Source organism: Scleropages formosus, chromosome 21 (genome assembly GCF_900964775.1).
Source record: "Scleropages formosus chromosome 21, fSclFor1.1, whole genome shotgun sequence".
In the NCBI taxonomy this organism is placed as follows: Eukaryota; Metazoa; Chordata; class Actinopteri; order Osteoglossiformes; family Osteoglossidae; genus Scleropages; species Scleropages formosus.
Window position 1 is genome coordinate 22,592,777 of NC_041826.1, and position 15,981 is coordinate 22,608,757.

Here is a 15,981-nt window from a genome sequence, read left to right on the forward strand (position 1 = left end):
ATCTGGGAACCATGGACCACAACCCCACTAGAAAATCTGTCTACTGTCCCCACCCAACTGTTGAGACCTTGAATGAGTTAAGGATTTTTTTCAGCTTCTCCACAACTCTTAATTTAGTGTCAATAACACAGCTAAACAGGTAAATTTTAGGAAGATTATGCAAATTAGCATTTACATTCTGAAGTGTAATAATAGGTTTGAGTATCAGGACTAAACTTTTTATTAACAGTTCTTTATTGCAACCTCAAGGCATTCTGATACGCAGTTTGTCTGAACATCTATTCATTCAACTTCAGTTTTGGGCACAAAACCTAAAAAGATGTTAAACATGTATAGTAAGAGACAAAAACACCAAACAGTTACAAATTCATCAGGACCATTACAGCTAGACTGGGCAGCTTCCACAATATGTAAAACTATAAATAATGTTCTACAGAGCAAAAATGGCTGATGGCCACAGCAGTGTTGACACAACCCAGGCAATTGTAGACTGACTGCTAATTTTAGGAAGAAGCTGTTTTCAAATGAGATTCAGAATAAAATGAAGGAACAAAGGCAAGGCAGAAGAAAGTAAAACCCAGCAACCCTAGACCACAATGTTAAGACCGTTACTCACCTTCCAGACCAGTGATGTACAGAAAAACCATCAAAAACACACAAAATATAAACGATTTCCAAGTTTTTTTCCTCCGTTTCAGCCGGTCACTATCGACTGTTATGATTTCAACACACTCATTTGTGTCCGAGTAGCAAGTCACCACAGGTGCATGTCTAGAAGAACAGTATGTGGAGATCCACCACCACCTACAATGAGTGTAATTTTGGTTTTGTTCTTTCCCCCAGAATGAGCAACAATCAGAGTGGAAAACGGTGAAGGACACCACGGTAACCTAGTGCCTGTGTGTCAGAGCAGGCCCCACGGCAGTAAGCAAAACGCAAAAAAAAAAAAAAAAAAAAAAAAAAACTCGATGGCTGTGGAAAAGAGAAGTGATACCTGAATGCTAAGAACATCGAGAGACATTCCCGCTAAACTAAATATCAAACCAACAAAACTGTTCTTAACCAGACTATTACTGTTCACGTCCCTTAGTTTGAGAGAGACACACACGTGCTCTCTTTCTCTCACACACGCACACACACACGGATATATAAATACATGGAGTTGGAATTCAGCATAGCCCATGGCTGTTGTACATGCTTTAATAAAATGGTACACTTATTTACAGGTTCCCAGGCCTCTCTGCACACCACTTCAATACACCACTCTGGCATCCCCACACTTTTAAAATAACTTGCAACAAAAACAAAGCTTAAAAAAGGAAAAGTACATCAAGTGTTGGATTTTTGGCCGATGCAACACAGTAGAATGGATTCCATCAACTACATAAATATGGCAGTAACACTGAACGCAGTTTGAAACGTCTACATACAAAGTGGTGTCAGGAATATTCACTGAGCATTAGAGATGGACGAGAGCAGGGCGAGCCTGAACCGCGGTTGAGGAACGACCCTTCCCAGCAAGCATATTACAGGGAAGCAAACTTATTTGCTGTGACCGATTCCGGTTCAGTAGAAAACAACTGAAATAAGGCACAATTAATACCATTTTGGGGATACAGACTTCCAGCTGATGTATTGCATGTAAACAGTTGATGCGGAACTGCCAAAGTAACACCTCTTCGCCAACGGTACACACGTGACCTTCCTTCCCTCCGACGCGCAACTCTGCGCAAGAGACTCTGAAGCAACGAGTGTCAGGGACTGTCGACCTGGATGGGAGGAACGGCGCCGTGATGAATCGAGACACTGGACGTGCATACGACACACACACACACACACACACACAAACAAACACACGCAGATAAAAGACACCCAGTGGCAGAGGCCCCAAGGAGGTCCATCCAGACACGATGGTCACAGTATAGACTACTGAGAAGTGCTGCAAATTAAACGCGGGTGTTACACGTGTGTGAAGTGTATGCAAACGAGAGGAAAAATGCCCAGCCCTCCCCAGCCCCCCATCCACCCCATCCCAAGCCCTGCCCAGGGTCCCAAAGTGCAGAACCATCTCCCAGTAACTCACCTACCGCCTAGGAACTGTGTGAACGCTTCCATGGCATTCCATGACATGACACGTAACTGACACATGAAGGAAAAGCTACTGAATAAAAAAAAGCAGACATAGTGAATCACTGAAACCCCAATGAGCCCCGAGCATCGGTGCACGCGTGCGCCACGGGAGCGCGACTCGAGGCCTAGATGCAATCTGGCGGCGCACGGTCACTGCGGAGCCGCCCAGGAGGAGAGGACAAGTGGAGGGCAAGGAAGACGGGGACGTGGAGCAAGGCGTGGAGGCCCCCAGGCGGCTGCAGCTGTCACAGGTCCGAACTTTGGTCATGTGTGCCGTTTAGTCGTGCTTCACGTGATCCTTGATGTCCTCCTCATCCGTATACTCAGACGGTTCGTCCCCTGGTTTCAGCAGCCGGCCTACGTAGTCGTACTTCTCTGTGGGGATTGGGGGGCAGGGGCAGAGGCAGAGGCAGAAGGTCAGCTCTCTTGGCACGGTGCTGCTTGCGCGCGCACACACGCACGCATGCACGCACACACAGAGTGTGTGAGCAACGACTCAGCGCAAACACTTGAATCCTGTTCAGAAGCGATGACCTTGCCGGCGGCACAACGCCGTCTACCCTGCAGCTCATTACATAAGACCCATAACAACCGTAGGGGTGTCATTTTGTCCAGAAGAGTCATGTACAATCTATGGTCGTCCACACACTGCTCAGACGCAGATGCCGCACCTTCCCTGTGGATATTGAAACCCGTTTTAGGATAATTTGGCAGAACCGCTTACGATTACTGCCTTCCTGTACCATTGTACAGGAATATTACAAATATTATGAAGAAACATTTTCCACCGACAGAGCAAACTGCTCAGATGCATAGCAACAGAAATGTTGCGGCAAAATATAGGGAGAAAAATAAAACCAATTATCAGATGTTATATAGTTTAGCGTTCGAGTTTCATCAAGGTATTTACAGTTTTTGTTGTACGGCATTATGCCTCAGGGAGCTATACAAACTGTTTTCCTTGGGCCTGCCATACACTACGGTACTGGTGGATGACTAGCGAATGTGAGCAGTGCTAATGGACAGTGCAGCGGCTCACTGCTCTACGGGAAATTTGAGCAGCTGGGAGTCGTTACGTTTCGATTCCCTGATTGATCTGGGTCTGAACACCTGAAAGCTTTATGGTGCAGATCAAGGCAAACATTTACATTTATTCACTTATCTTACACTTTTCTCCAAAATGACGTACAGTGTCCATCTATCTACAAATATTTACCCTTCTACACAGCAGGGGAATTTTACCGGAGCAATTCAGGATGAGTACTTTGTTCAAGGGTACTGCAGCTGGAGTTGGGATTTTAACCTGGGACCTCAGATTTCGAGGGCAGTGACTCTGACCAGTACTCTACCTGGTACCCCACAAACAAGAGAACTCTTTCCCTTGGGCCATGGGCACATCTTCGGAGAGCAGAAGGAAAGAGCCGAGCGAAAGAGCACACATACGCAGAGCGTCCATGCAAACACAGCTGGAGCCGCATTGGACAGACAACGGTGAGGACAGCAAGACCCCCTGCAGACCCCTGGGACTGTGGAATTCCTTCCACAACACTCTGCAGGAGCCCCCCCAAAAGTGTTTACAGCTAAATAACATGACATTAACAGTAGCACTTTAAATAAATAAATAAATACATTTTACATCATCATCTCATGTCCTCCATTCTAAAGAGATCGTGGGTCAAATTTTCCATTAAATTAACCTTTAATTACTAGGTTTAGCGCATTACCAGGAGCTAGCATTAAGGTATCCAAACTGAGCTTGATTCTTTTTATCGTGGCACAGTGATGCAGCGGGTAGTATGGGGTACCTCACACAGGGGTTTCTTCCCGCAGTCTAAAGACACGTTTCAGGTGAGCTGCCGACTGAATTGCCTGTAGTGTGTTAACGTGTATGTGTGCGTACACACAAAGGTGTTGGCCACATGTGAATTAATAAATAAAAACAATAGACACACGGTCGAGCGGCGACAGCCCTACCCATGAACTGCATCTCCCACTCCCGCACGCTTTCCATCTGCACAGCGTTCAGGTCCGACAAGTCATCGTACTCATCCCTCAGAGCATCCTTCTCGAGACAAAAGGTGGCCAGGCCCCTGGAGGCATCCCTGCCAGCAAAAATCCCATAGGGTCCATCTGCGGGCGAGAGTGAGAACAACTGTGGGAAATGGATATGTGCGAGAGCACCGCACGTGGTTCACCTGGAGACGAGGGACAGTAAACGTTTACCACATCCTTCCAAGGCCAGGAGGTGTCCGAGCTGTTGTGGCTGTATACATCTGTACATGACTGTACAGAACTATCGATGACTGTATACGGCCCACTGGCAGAGGAGTGGGCAACAGGGAGACTGTGGAGCAGAGACCATGTAGCGCTCTGCTCACTTCCAACTCAGAAATAAATATGCAGTTTAGCAACATCAGGTAACACCTTCATAAACAAACACAAATGAAAAATAAATATGTGAGCCTTTCAGGTTCAGGTGCAGCCAAAAGGCCCTGAAGGAAGGACTCCGATGCTGTCAGAGATGAAGAGACTGGGCAAAGCCATCACCTTACAGCAGCCAACGCCTGTGGCGACATCACACACACGCACACAGAAAGACATTCCCAAGAGGCGGCATCACACACTTCAAAGTCGCGGCTCTCGTAGAAACACTAAAAGATGAACGCCGCCACAGAAGGTACTCGTAGCCCTGTGGAGCCCCAGTGGCGCTGCATGGCTCGTGTTGTCGTCGATGAACCTGCATGGCACCAGCTAAAGGAATGAGGAACAGGATGGTGGTACTCATCCTGCTTCTGTCTTACTGTGGCAGCGAGTCATTTGAGGAATGCAGAAAACACCACACTGCTAAAAATGAAGACCGACTTGAAATGTCCCTCCTTGTCCCATATTGTCCCTCGTACCACAGTCATGCTCTCATCTTAACCACCCCTGGTTGGTGATGTCTCACTTACAGCAGCCCCTCCTACCCACACGGGCTGTATTTCCCTCGCGAATAACATCCATCCAGCCGCTGACGTGGCGACCGAACACCATGGAAGCAGTAGGTGCTACTACGCTGTACCATCACCGGCCACTTTATTAGGTACACCCAGCTAGCACTGGCTGGGATATTCTATTCCATCCCATCCCCTTCTGGACACACTCCACAGGCTTCCTGGTCCATGCTGGCTAGACAGCTTGATGGAGTTTCTGCACATGAAGCGCTCATTTACTGTTTGTTTATTGTTAAAAATGTAAATGAGTGTTTGACACATGCCACCGAGTTAACTTGGAGCCACATTCTTTTTAAATGAGCCAGACATTGAACGGAGCCGAGTATAAATCCTAATGGTGTGTAAACATCACCTGACCTGGAACGAATTTTCACAGTGGTTTCTTTACTCTGACATGACGTGTGTGGAGGCGCGTGACGCCCCGTGCGCGTACGCTTGGGGACTGGCGATCGTTTCCTGCAGCGGTACCCATGTATCTTATTCTATCATTACTGTACCCTTACTGTAAAATTATTGCATCAGGATTGTACCTATATTGTATAACAATACAATTATTGTATCATAAGGGGAGACTGTGCAATATAAGGATACAGAAATGATACAGTAATTTCTAAAATTATGGTATCATTGCTGCACCTATTGCACAACTATAAAATTATTGTCTCATTACTGTACCCCTATATCATTACTACAAAATTACTGTATCATTACTTACTGTATACCCTTGTTTCATTTACTGTAAAACTATTCCATCATCGCAGTACCCAACTTGGTTATACTGTATCATAGTGTACCTTTCATCTCTGTACCCTCAATGTTTCACTGATTGCTGCACAATCTGTACCCTGGAGACGCGCGCGTCTCTCAGCCGTACCGCACAGGGAGGAAAGAGAGAAGTAAATCCGAGGTAAAGGTGCCATGTATTACACGATCATGCAACAAACACAAGCGACCTGCGATCCCGGTCCATAGACGATCCAAAGGCTCCACCCAGCGCTGCTGCCACGTGCCTCTTTCACGGCTTCCGCGAGTGACAAGAGGGAGGGTGGGGCGGACACGCGCTCCCCAGAGTTAACATTTTTATGATTATTATTGCCACATTGTTGTCATTGTTATTTTGTATTACTCTGCGCCGACGGTGGCGCCCTGTGTGTGCGAGACTCGTGCTGCTGCTTCCACACACTGGGAGCGCGCGCGCGCGCGCTGAGCAGTGACTGTGTCCGCGAGCAGGGCGCTGCAACGCCCGTTGCGCGCGAGCCGCCTTTTCACACCAGCACAGCAGCCGTGTTTCAACCGCCAAAACAGCTAGCTAACACTTAGCTAACAGCTAGCTAGCCGCAGCGACAGCTCTCCCGGCGGCAGTGAGTCGGGGGAACGAGTCGAGTCCTCACCTGGGCCGTAGAACTTCTTGCCACTGGTGACATCGAAGACCTTCATGTTAACGGCTATTAAAATGCGCGGATTCCGCGCCCCGTCGTACTCGGCCAGCTGCTCCAGAGTGAAGTCACGTCTCCTCATCTTGGGCAGACACAAGGCCTCGCTCCCCTGGGCCGCGTCAGCGCCGAGCCGCTTTCCCCACCGCCGGTAAAGCCCGTAACAGACAGCTACCAAGAGCGCTAAAATGCTAACATTGAGCAGCATGCGAGTGAGCCAGAGGCTTGCTTCCGTGTTCTCTGTCGCGCCCTGTCCGCCACTGATGTCAGCTGCTGCACTCTTACTTTCTCCATCGTTCGCCATGCTGCACGTTAGCGCCTACCCACACAACAATCCCGCCCTCTTTGGGAATAAATCAAATTTTATTGGACGTCTTCGCAGACACGTGCTTCGTCGAGTGGGATTCCGCCAATAAGAGGAACGGGCGACAGCGTCCAATCCAACTGAACTTTGTGACGACGGCAGCAGTTTTAGAGCAGGATAGGCCGGCAGAGCTGCCAATCAGTGCTGGCAACAAATCACGTCGCAGGAAACGCTATTTTGTAGGCGACTCATTGCTTGTATGAACCGCGCGTCAGCCATTTTTAATACGGCCAGTCATCGCGATTCAGTGTTAGAAACTGTTATAACATCCGGTTATAAACCGTTCATTTCGGATGCCCCGCCCTTAGGCGTTTGGTTTGGATGTGCAAAGCAACGCACCGTGAATATAAGCTGGCAATAATTCATCAAGTAGTAAAAGAAGACATGCAACAATTAATTTTAGCTGTGTTTGGGGTTCTTGTTGTGCGGTATTTCTGGATTTCAAATTGGAAGGGAATTTTGCAATTTGTTTTGTTTTATACCCAGAATAGTTATTTTTGTAATTAGATGTTTAATAGATTTTTTTCTAGACGATTTCTTAATTCACTCCGGTCGTCGGTAGTTGTTGGGAATCCTGTACAGAAATAAAGTTTGCGTATGTAACTATATGTGTACTTATACTATCCATATTATATGTATACATATTAGCGTCTCCTAATGCTCAAAGGCGCCCCTAGCGGTAAGGCTAAGGAATTACCCGTAAACAGGTGTAGCGATGTAATTGCAATATTTGTGCAACCGTGCATATCAGTAAAAAAAAAAAAAAAAGAATAAATAAATAAAACTAAATTGGAAGAATTGCATGAAATGCGTTATATTTAGAAGTGTTCTGGCGTTTTTAAGTGGGGGAAAATTGGAGCCGCGCTTCAAACGTCTCTCCTCACGGTTTCCAAATTGTGTGGATTAAGATTCAGCGACGATTCTGCTCCGATTTAGCGAAACGGACCATTCAAACCCAGCTGGATTTGGAAGCGAAGGAGGGACAGCTCGTTGTAAGCCGCTACTGTGCTCTGAACGAATAAGTGCCAGTCGACCAACTGCACACACGCGCGGTCAGGCGGGGGGGCAGTGAGTGAGTGAGTGAGTAAGTGAGTGAGTGCGCGAAAGTGTCCGCGGCGAAGCGAGCGCACTTTGTGCATCCAGTCCAGTCGGTTCATGGCGGCGAAGCGGTGCCGGCGGCGCGCGGTCGCCCCCAGCAGACATCGGGCTTGATGAGCGAACGAACCGGCGGCCGAGTTGTTCGAGAGGGAGCGGTCGGTGCGGCTCCGCTGAAGTCGCCAGGATCGCCCGTAATAAGTGACATTTGCGTGACCCCGGTTGCCCCCACGTTCCCCATGTCGCATGTGTTCGCCGAGCGCTCAGCCTAACTAACGTGACGGACGGAGTCGCTCATTCGACGACGGTAACTCGCGGACCGGTGAGTTGAGTTCGTCGCTCGCGACGCTGCTGCGCATCATTTGCCAATTTGCCCGCTCCTCTAGTCTTCGTCGGTTTAGTCCGCGGGTGGAGACGAAGCTGTACGAAAACGCGCTCCGCCGGCACCTTCCGTTCCGACCCGATGGGTCGGATTAGGGCCGGCACGCGCGATCACGATGGATGCGCGCGCCCCGTCTCACACTTTGCGCGCTTCACTTGTTATTGGCGCGCGCCTTATCGCTCTCGGCGGGCTTTACGACCCGTGCGGATTAAGGCAGGAACTCGTTTAAATATATATATTGTAATATTGCGCTTATTTTGTAACGCACTTGTTCTTAGCCAGAGTGTGTGCCGTCTCGCGCACAGAGTCACCCCTGCTGAGGAACCGCGCGTGACACGCATGAAGGCCGATTGATGAACGTGACACGTTCATGTGTGCGGCCCGCGGGGGGGGGGTTAATGCGCAGACGTGCATTAACTACAGCTCCTCGGACTGGGACGAGCGCGAAGGCTGCCGCCGAGGCGCTATACGGGATAACGGGCGCGTGACGTCATGGCGACGCGTCGCTGTCTTCGCACGCGAAGGAAGAGTGACGTCACGTCGGAGGACACGGCGACTTCGCAATTTATCTCTCCGCATCACTAAACGAGCGGCCTGCGGCAGTGTTCAGCTCAGCTGCTTTCAGCTCTACCAGCTCTCCTGTGTATGACACGTTCGGCTAAAAAGTGTATTTGGGCACCGAAATGCAGGTCTCGCGCTTCGTCACGGCTCGCGCACCTCTCCTCATTATACTCATAGCTTCAGTACCGCACAGGCTTTTCCGCTCTCGTGCTCATGATGTTGCAGTCCGAGCATCGCGGCGCAACACGTGCTCGTCAGAAGCCGGAATAATGAAACGGTTGCACGTCCTCGAAATACTGAAGAAACGCTGTGAGAGGCGCTACGCGTTATCCGCACCTCAAAGCCATCAACATTTCAGTGAAAATCCCACACAATAAATAAATCTGACAGTGTTCTTGCCTTCACTTCCTGCCTGTGTTTGTCAGGGTCCTGGCGGTCCGGAGCCCATCCCAAACGCACTAGGCACTAGGCTAGGAGGGGCCAGTGGACGGGGCCAGTATCTCATGAGTGGTTGTTAATTGTAACAAATCTATAAGTAATATTAATGAATATTTACATTGTATTTTCTATTATTATCACTCATATAATTACCATTGTTTTATTATGGTGGTTTTCTTTAAACCAACTTGAAGTGTTAAGTGATTTACAGTGATTTACCCATTTAAACAGGTGGGATATTTTAAATGGCGCAATGTAAGGGAAGTACCTTGCTCAAGGGTACTACAGCACAGGTGGGATTTGGATCCAAGTCTCGAACCTCGGGGGATGGAGCATGACCCCGGTAAGGTCACGAAGGAACGTAATGTTGTTCTGTCGGGTCTCTGCAGGATCATCTGTCATGGCTGAGCACCTGTCCCAGAGCGAACTGGATTACCCCTTCAAGCTGCTCGAATACATCAATGGATTCCGAGTGTCACAGGTTTGCATTCCGTTATTAAACCGACTCTCCAAAATGCCGAGAAAAAAGGAGGCTCCGCTCTGTTCGAGAGTCACACACGGCACCGCTCTTAACCTCATCCCGCCTCCCAGAACGAGTGTCTTCAGTTCTGAGCGCATTTAAAGACTCTGCTCATTTTCGCTCCTTGCTGCTTTCCCACAATGCACTTTGCCCAGGTGATTTTCTCTGCGTGTGACCTGGGGGTCTTTGACCTCTTCCTGAGGTCTCCGACGCCTCTGAGCGCCGAGGCCGTCGCACGGGAGCTGGGCGCCAGCGAAGGAGGGACCGAGAGGTTGCTGGACGTCTTGGCTGGGTTCCACATCCTGGAAGTAGAAGTCGTTGAGGGAAAAGGTGAACTTCTCACATGTAATGTGTGTGTGTGTGTGTATGATCACCACAAGCTCCTTCTGGGATTCCTTCAGTCCAGATCTTGTACGCAGATTTTTGATACCAGGTTGAATTGGGGAAGGGTGTTGAAGTGCTCTGTACGGTTTCTCGTTTCGAAGCAATTAAAAATTTAATTAGGCTAAAACGCACCGCAATACAAACACCCTTCGACTTGCGCAAATAAACCATTCTTGACGCCCCTACGTAAATCTGGACTCCGCCATCATTCAGCATAATGCATTCAGCATAACATTAATAATTTTTCCACCTCAGTTATTCCACCTTGACGTTTCTTCATTATTACTGTTGTTTTCATGCTAACTTTTCCTTTCACGTGCTCCTTTATACGTGCAGCATCCTTCACTATCGTATTCACAGTCGATACGACTAAACCTGCTTCCCGTGCTATAGACGATCATCTTTGTCCACCTTCATACTTCCTTATTATTTTCAGTTTCATCTTCAAATCGATTGCTGGAGGCTTGCGAGACGCTTCTCGTTTTCCTTCAGGAGCACGTTCACCACCAGGCATTGTGAATAATGAAAAAGGTAGAAAATATGCGGGAAAAAGCACTACATTAACGAGAGGATATGTGTTCGCGCACAAAACACGCGGGAACTGGGAAGATCAGGCTTTCTGTCTTGTCTGGTTACACCGACTTGCACTTAAAGTATTTCAGATGTTTTGCGTAAAATAAAAGCGCTATCTGTAAATAACGTGTATGCCAGGATTTTTTTGCGTAAATCCGGTTTCGCGTAAGTCGAATTTATGTAAGTAGAGGGGTGTCTGGTGTTTCTTGAACTTTTATGACGGTGACTAACAAAAGCACTCATGGAATTTGCAAGAGAGCAGCTGCTTTTGTCGCTTATTAGTGAAGGGATGGTTCTGGTTATGAAGAACTTTGTCGGTCAACACCGTACATAGCTACTCAACGTACTGTACCTACGTACCTGTTAATGTGAAGAAAGTCCTGGATTTTTTTATAATGTAGCAGTTAGTGGTTTCATGAAGTGAAAAGTTTGTGGATCAGCTTTTACCTGGTTTTCTGCTGATGTAAGTGTTCCTTTTCCCCCATCGCTGACCCGGTACCCACGTTCCCTCGTAGCACTGTACAGCGGCACCGATGTGTCCAACCTCTACCTGTCCAAGGCCGGCGCCAAGTCCCTCTATGACATGATTGTCTACTTCTCCCAGACCATCTACCCACTCTGGGGAAGTCTGGCAGATGCCATCAGGTGAGAGAGTACCCTGATTTCCCAGGCAAAAGAGATGGGGTGGGGCTTCTATTCGGAAAACATTGGGTCCTCAGCTTAGTAACTCAATAAAAAGTTATGAAATTGAAAAAACAATGTAAGCTGAATGTTTTTCACCCTGAAGTGCAGAAAACAACTGGGCAGCATCTCAAGGATGGAGGACGATGGAGAGGCAGCGCTTCACTGAGGATCATCTACTGCTCGTTCACCTTTCGTTTGCCTCTTTTACCCCTTCCTTCCTCTTTGTCGTGTGATTCGAATTGGTACATCAGCTCCGTTTATGAGAAAATAACTAAATACCTTTCAAAATTTCTAACGGTTGCTACTCAACTACTAGTTGATACATCGGGGACCCTCTGTATTCTTGAAAAAGGGAAAAAGTAGTCATTTCATAGTAATGAAAAACAAAATTAACTTTATTTCTTGGCATCATAAACATTCAGGAAGTTAACCAGCATCACAGTTAATTCTTTCTTCCAGCTGTTATTGATAATCCACTCCCTCACTGTCACTAACCGCTTGTTCTAACAGGGTCATGGTGGTCCAAGTCCTATCCTTGAATCATATTACAGTAAAATTAGTGAAGTTACCACAAGGACAATACCAGTGAGGTAATTATAGCTACAGTGACAGTGTAACGGTGGTATTGCACAGCACATCCAGATTGGAGATGCACATTGGGTGGAGACCCAGATGCCTTATTGTACTTTTTGTCACTCAGTGAATATGTTGGTTTTACAGGGAAAGGAAGAACGAACATGAGACAAACATTGAATCCGAAGACCTTTTCAAGGCCGCATACAGGTTATTTTTTGATAATTTTCTCATTAGATGCACACATTTATCATATGCACATTATGTATACAGGTATGAGATAGAGAAATGTGTATGAAGGGATGAGCTTCAATCCCTACCTGCTGTAGGTTGTTATCGTTCGGGTTGGTTATGAGTGTTATGAAGCCATAGTTTCCACGGAAATGTCTGTGACAGCTTTGCTCAGGAAACCGTTGGAAACTGCTTAATATTTGCATTGTCCGAAAAACACGACCCGATAGAACCCCAGGTAGCGTAGGGATTGAGAAGAGGGACACTGCAACGTAAAGGCCAACATTTCCAATTCCAGTAGGAGATCTGGTTCTATTGTCCTTCTGCGAAGAACATCACTTTGATTTTTAAAGTGAAATATCCAGCTGTGTTATTATATATGTTATTATGGATATGGTATACATTGTCCTTATTATCGATATCAGCAGGGAGTTCTCACTGGAACAACTGAGGACAAGCACTTTGTCCAGGTGCACTAGAAGAGCGGTAGGAACTGGGTTCCAGTTATCCATGTTCAAGCGCTTAGCGTTGCAAACAGTGGTATACTGTGTGTACCTCCTGGTGCCACTTTCTGAGGTGTCTGATATGAAGCAGTGACTGCCTTGCTGTTTCAGATCAGATGAGGAGATGCTGAAGTTCATGGGATTTATGAACTCCACCTGGGTCATTGATGGGCATGATGTTGTGACTGCATTTGACCTTTCACCTTTTAACACAATAATTATCCTTGGAGGTAAGTGTTATCCTGTATGCACTTTTTTTTTGTTACTCTGTTACAAGCATTGTCCATGACTGATAGCTGAGGTAGGTGAAACTATCATATTAACATACAGTTTTATTACATTTATTCATTAGCTGATGCTTTTCTCTAAAGTGACTTACAGGGTTGAGGTTACAAGTACTGTATTTATCCATTTACGCATGGGTAATTTTACTGGAGCAATTTAGGGTAAGTACCTTGCTCAAGGGTACTGCAGCCAGAGGTGGGGATCAAACCTGTGATCTTTGGGTCCAAAGGCAGTAACTCTAACCACTATTCTAGCAGCTGTCTGTTTTATTAAGATGTTTTTGCTCCCAGTCTAATTTTGCTGCTTTTTGACACTAAATTTGACTATATTATTTTGCTAGATCTAATAGTATCTCAGGGAAACACTGACATTGGTATGGATATGACTGAATTAATAATAATGCAGCAAATAAGATGTCAAATTTTTCTGAAATACCAAACCATTTATAAGACTTAAGGAAATCTTTCATTTGACCCAGTGTTCATCACAGACAAAAAAAGCTATGTAAAGGATCACCCTTCCAGTTTAAATGACACGAACAGTGTCAAGTGTGGATTTTTGTCCGACAGGGTGCTCAGGGGCACTGGCCCGGGAAGTGACCCGGGAATATCCTGCTGCCACCGTCACAGTACTGGATTCATCAGCGGTGCTGCAGGCTGCTAGGGAGCACTTCTTACAAGCAGATGACACCATCCAGTTCCAGGAGGGCAAGTTGGCTCTGGTTATTCGCACTGTTCAGATATACGGGACCAGACTCCCTAGGAAACTGGTACGAAAATGAACGTTATAGTAGAATCACCTCCTACTCCATTACCTTGCAGGGGATTTCTGTGCTGGAGAGATTCCGCCAGCAGACCTCTATGTTCTGCCAAGGATTATCCACGACTGGAAGGAGGACATGGTTGTGCAGTTACTACAGAAGATCCATGGAAGCTGCAAACCAGGTGTATACAGACCAACCAACATGTACCTCTATGGACCATCCAGTTTCATGTCTACCGGTTAGAATTACGAAAATCACTATGGTGCGTATGGGTGTGTGAGTTATTTACAGATCATCCAGGTCTGGACAGACCAGGTAGAATTGTGCATACAAAGCTGGGTAAACACACTTTCAAGTAAGGCATCCCTCGATTTACAAACACTCAATCTGAAATTTCACTGTAATGGCTCTTGGAAATAGATTTTGTTATACTAATTTTTTTTTTTTTTTTTTTTTCTATCTGAAGGATATCCACAAAAAAAACAGAAAAGTTGCCCATCACACAAGTGAAGTAGAAGTGAAGTAATGTACTATTGGTGTTTTAGTGTATGTGTTGCTTTCATAATTTCCCACCACCCGCTTAATTTAATTTGAAATAGGGTTCCTGTATCCAAAATTGATATCCTCACCATTTTTAGGAACAGAAGTTTTGTAGATAGAGGGATGCCTGTACTCAGTAGGGTGATCTTTTGCTTAATCTGTCTATTCATGTCTTCTAGGTGGGGGTATCTTGATTGTTGAAGCACTGCTATTTGAGAACAAGCGTGGTCCTGTTACAACTCAGATCTTCTCCCTGAACATGCTGGTGCAGACAGGCGGTCAGGAGCACCCACCTTCTCACTACTGCCGCATGATGGCTACTGCAGGCTTCCACGGTGTGCAAGTACGCAGGACTGGCAAATGTTACGATGCGATCCTGGGGATCAAGTGAGCTGTCCTGGGCAGACGCTGCAGTACTAGAGTTCCAGTAAAGCACAAAGCTTGCCCCTAGCAAGGATGAACATTGTTTCCAACTGGTCCTACAGGTTCTCCTCTGCTCCACTGTTCCCCAGGCAGTGCTCCTCGCAGGTGACCCCTGAGGCATGTTTACTTACACTTCTCTGGCTCCTAGTGAGTGTTCAATCTCTACAGGTTGTAGAGATTGCCATCATCCCTCTGCATGTTCCTCTCTAGTCCTTTAGTTCTGACATCATGCTGAGGAAATAAAAGTAAACCAGACACCTTTGTGTGCAGTACACTGCTCCTTTATAAAATTTGTATCTGAAATTATTCACCCACTAATTGAGAAAGTGTTTATATACCTTGTGTTTCCCAAAACACCTCCAATAAAACTTATGAAAAAGAAACTGACATGTTTAAAGCATTCATTCTGAAAGAATTTTGAGTTCTTGGGGGAGGGGACCTAACCTGCAGGATGAATGGATGAGCTGTGAGCACCAGGAACTCATGTTCCTTGTGTGCAAGGAAAACTGTAGAAACTGTCTGCATGAATAATTACATATTTTATCATATAAAGTAGATTACTTGAATATACATCTTAATACATGTTAAGAATTATCAGCATTGACTTTGAAAAAATATCTCCAGACCATTACACTACCACCACCATATTTGGCAACAGGTAAAAGGTTCATGCTCTAAAATTACATATTTGCCAAACACAACAGGGTCCATGTTGTCTGAAAGGTTCTACTTTTGACTCATCACTCCACAGAATTTTCTTCTAGTCTTGTAGGGGCGTACTGGGCCAATCGCATTTCTGAAAGTGGTGCCTATAGACTGAATAATCCAATGAGGAAGATGACTTGGTCCTGGAAGTTAGGCTGCGCTCAGAATCTTTTCTTTTACCACTTTCTTCAAATTCCCCATCAGTCTTGGAGAAAGACATTCTCCCTCTGCACAGCCCCCTAGCTAAACAGATGAAAACCTTCAGCAACAGACTGGTCTAGCTTTATTTATCGTATGATCAAAGACAGATCTTCAGCAACACAGGGCAAGCTTTAAGCTGTAAAACTTGCTACACGAAGCCAATTTAACATCTGTGTCATCGATGTTTGTCAGATCCACCA

General features: G+C 46.4%; 2 protein-coding genes across 5 annotated transcripts; one reads left to right on the forward strand and one right to left on the reverse strand.

Moving 5' to 3' along the window:
- Nucleotides 1-216: 216 nt before the first annotated feature.
- Nucleotides 217-6,889, reverse strand: pgrmc2 (progesterone receptor membrane component 2). The gene is made up of 3 exons (XM_029247586.1): nucleotides 6,515-6,889; nucleotides 4,105-4,260; nucleotides 217-2,505 (listed from the first exon to the last, which is right to left on the reverse strand). Exons 1-3 carry the CDS (start codon nucleotides 6,858-6,860, stop codon nucleotides 2,408-2,410), a joined length of 600 nt encoding a protein of 199 aa, XP_029103419.1. The 5' UTR covers nucleotides 6,861-6,889; the 3' UTR covers nucleotides 217-2,407.
- Nucleotides 6,890-7,649: 760 nt separating this feature from the next.
- On the forward strand, nucleotides 7,650-15,227 carry asmt2 (acetylserotonin O-methyltransferase 2). Of its 4 annotated transcripts, none has more exons than XM_018729819.2 (9): nucleotides 7,650-7,912; nucleotides 9,786-9,877; nucleotides 10,072-10,246; nucleotides 11,389-11,518; nucleotides 12,278-12,340; nucleotides 12,976-13,094; nucleotides 13,719-13,856; nucleotides 13,971-14,093; nucleotides 14,632-15,227. In XM_018729819.2, exons 2-9 carry the CDS (start codon nucleotides 9,797-9,799, stop codon nucleotides 14,841-14,843), a joined length of 1,041 nt encoding a protein of 346 aa, XP_018585335.1. In that variant the 5' UTR covers nucleotides 7,650-7,912; nucleotides 9,786-9,796; the 3' UTR covers nucleotides 14,844-15,227. The 4 variants fall into 4 exon arrangements, with proteins under 4 accessions (XP_018585335.1, XP_018585334.1, XP_018585337.1 ...); XM_018729818.2 differs by lacking the exon at nucleotides 7,650-7,912 and adding an exon at nucleotides 8,017-8,337; XM_018729821.2 differs by lacking the exon at nucleotides 7,650-7,912 and adding an exon at nucleotides 8,017-8,337 and having other exon boundaries at nucleotides 13,971-14,174; nucleotides 14,632-14,705.
- Nucleotides 15,228-15,981: the final 754 nt, after the last annotated feature.

What these genes read in the sequence shown, in the direction of transcription:
- pgrmc2 (XM_029247586.1), bottom strand. Translation starts at nt 6,860, where the DNA reads ATGGCGAACGATGGAGAAAGTAAGAGTGCAGCAGCTGACATCAGTGGC. An exon ending in CAAGAAGTTCTACGGCCCAG is followed by an intron (nt 4,261 to 6,514) that starts GTGAGGACTCGA and finishes TCTCGCCCGCAG; the next exon opens with ATGGACCCTATGGGATTTTT. An exon ending in GTGGGAGATGCAGTTCATGG is followed by an intron (nt 2,506 to 4,104) that starts GTAGGGCTGTCG and finishes CAATCCCCACAG; the next exon opens with AGAAGTACGACTACGTAGGC.
- asmt2 (XM_018729819.2), top strand. Translation starts at nt 9,797, where the DNA reads ATGGCTGAGCACCTGTCCCAGAGCGAACTGGATTACCCCTTCAAGCTG. An exon ending in AGTCTGGCAGATGCCATCAG is followed by an intron (nt 11,519 to 12,277) that starts GTGAGAGAGTAC and finishes TTGGTTTTACAG; the next exon opens with GGAAAGGAAGAACGAACATG. An exon ending in CACCATCCAGTTCCAGGAGG is followed by an intron (nt 13,857 to 13,970) that starts GCAAGTTGGCTC and finishes ATTACCTTGCAG; the next exon opens with GGGATTTCTGTGCTGGAGAG.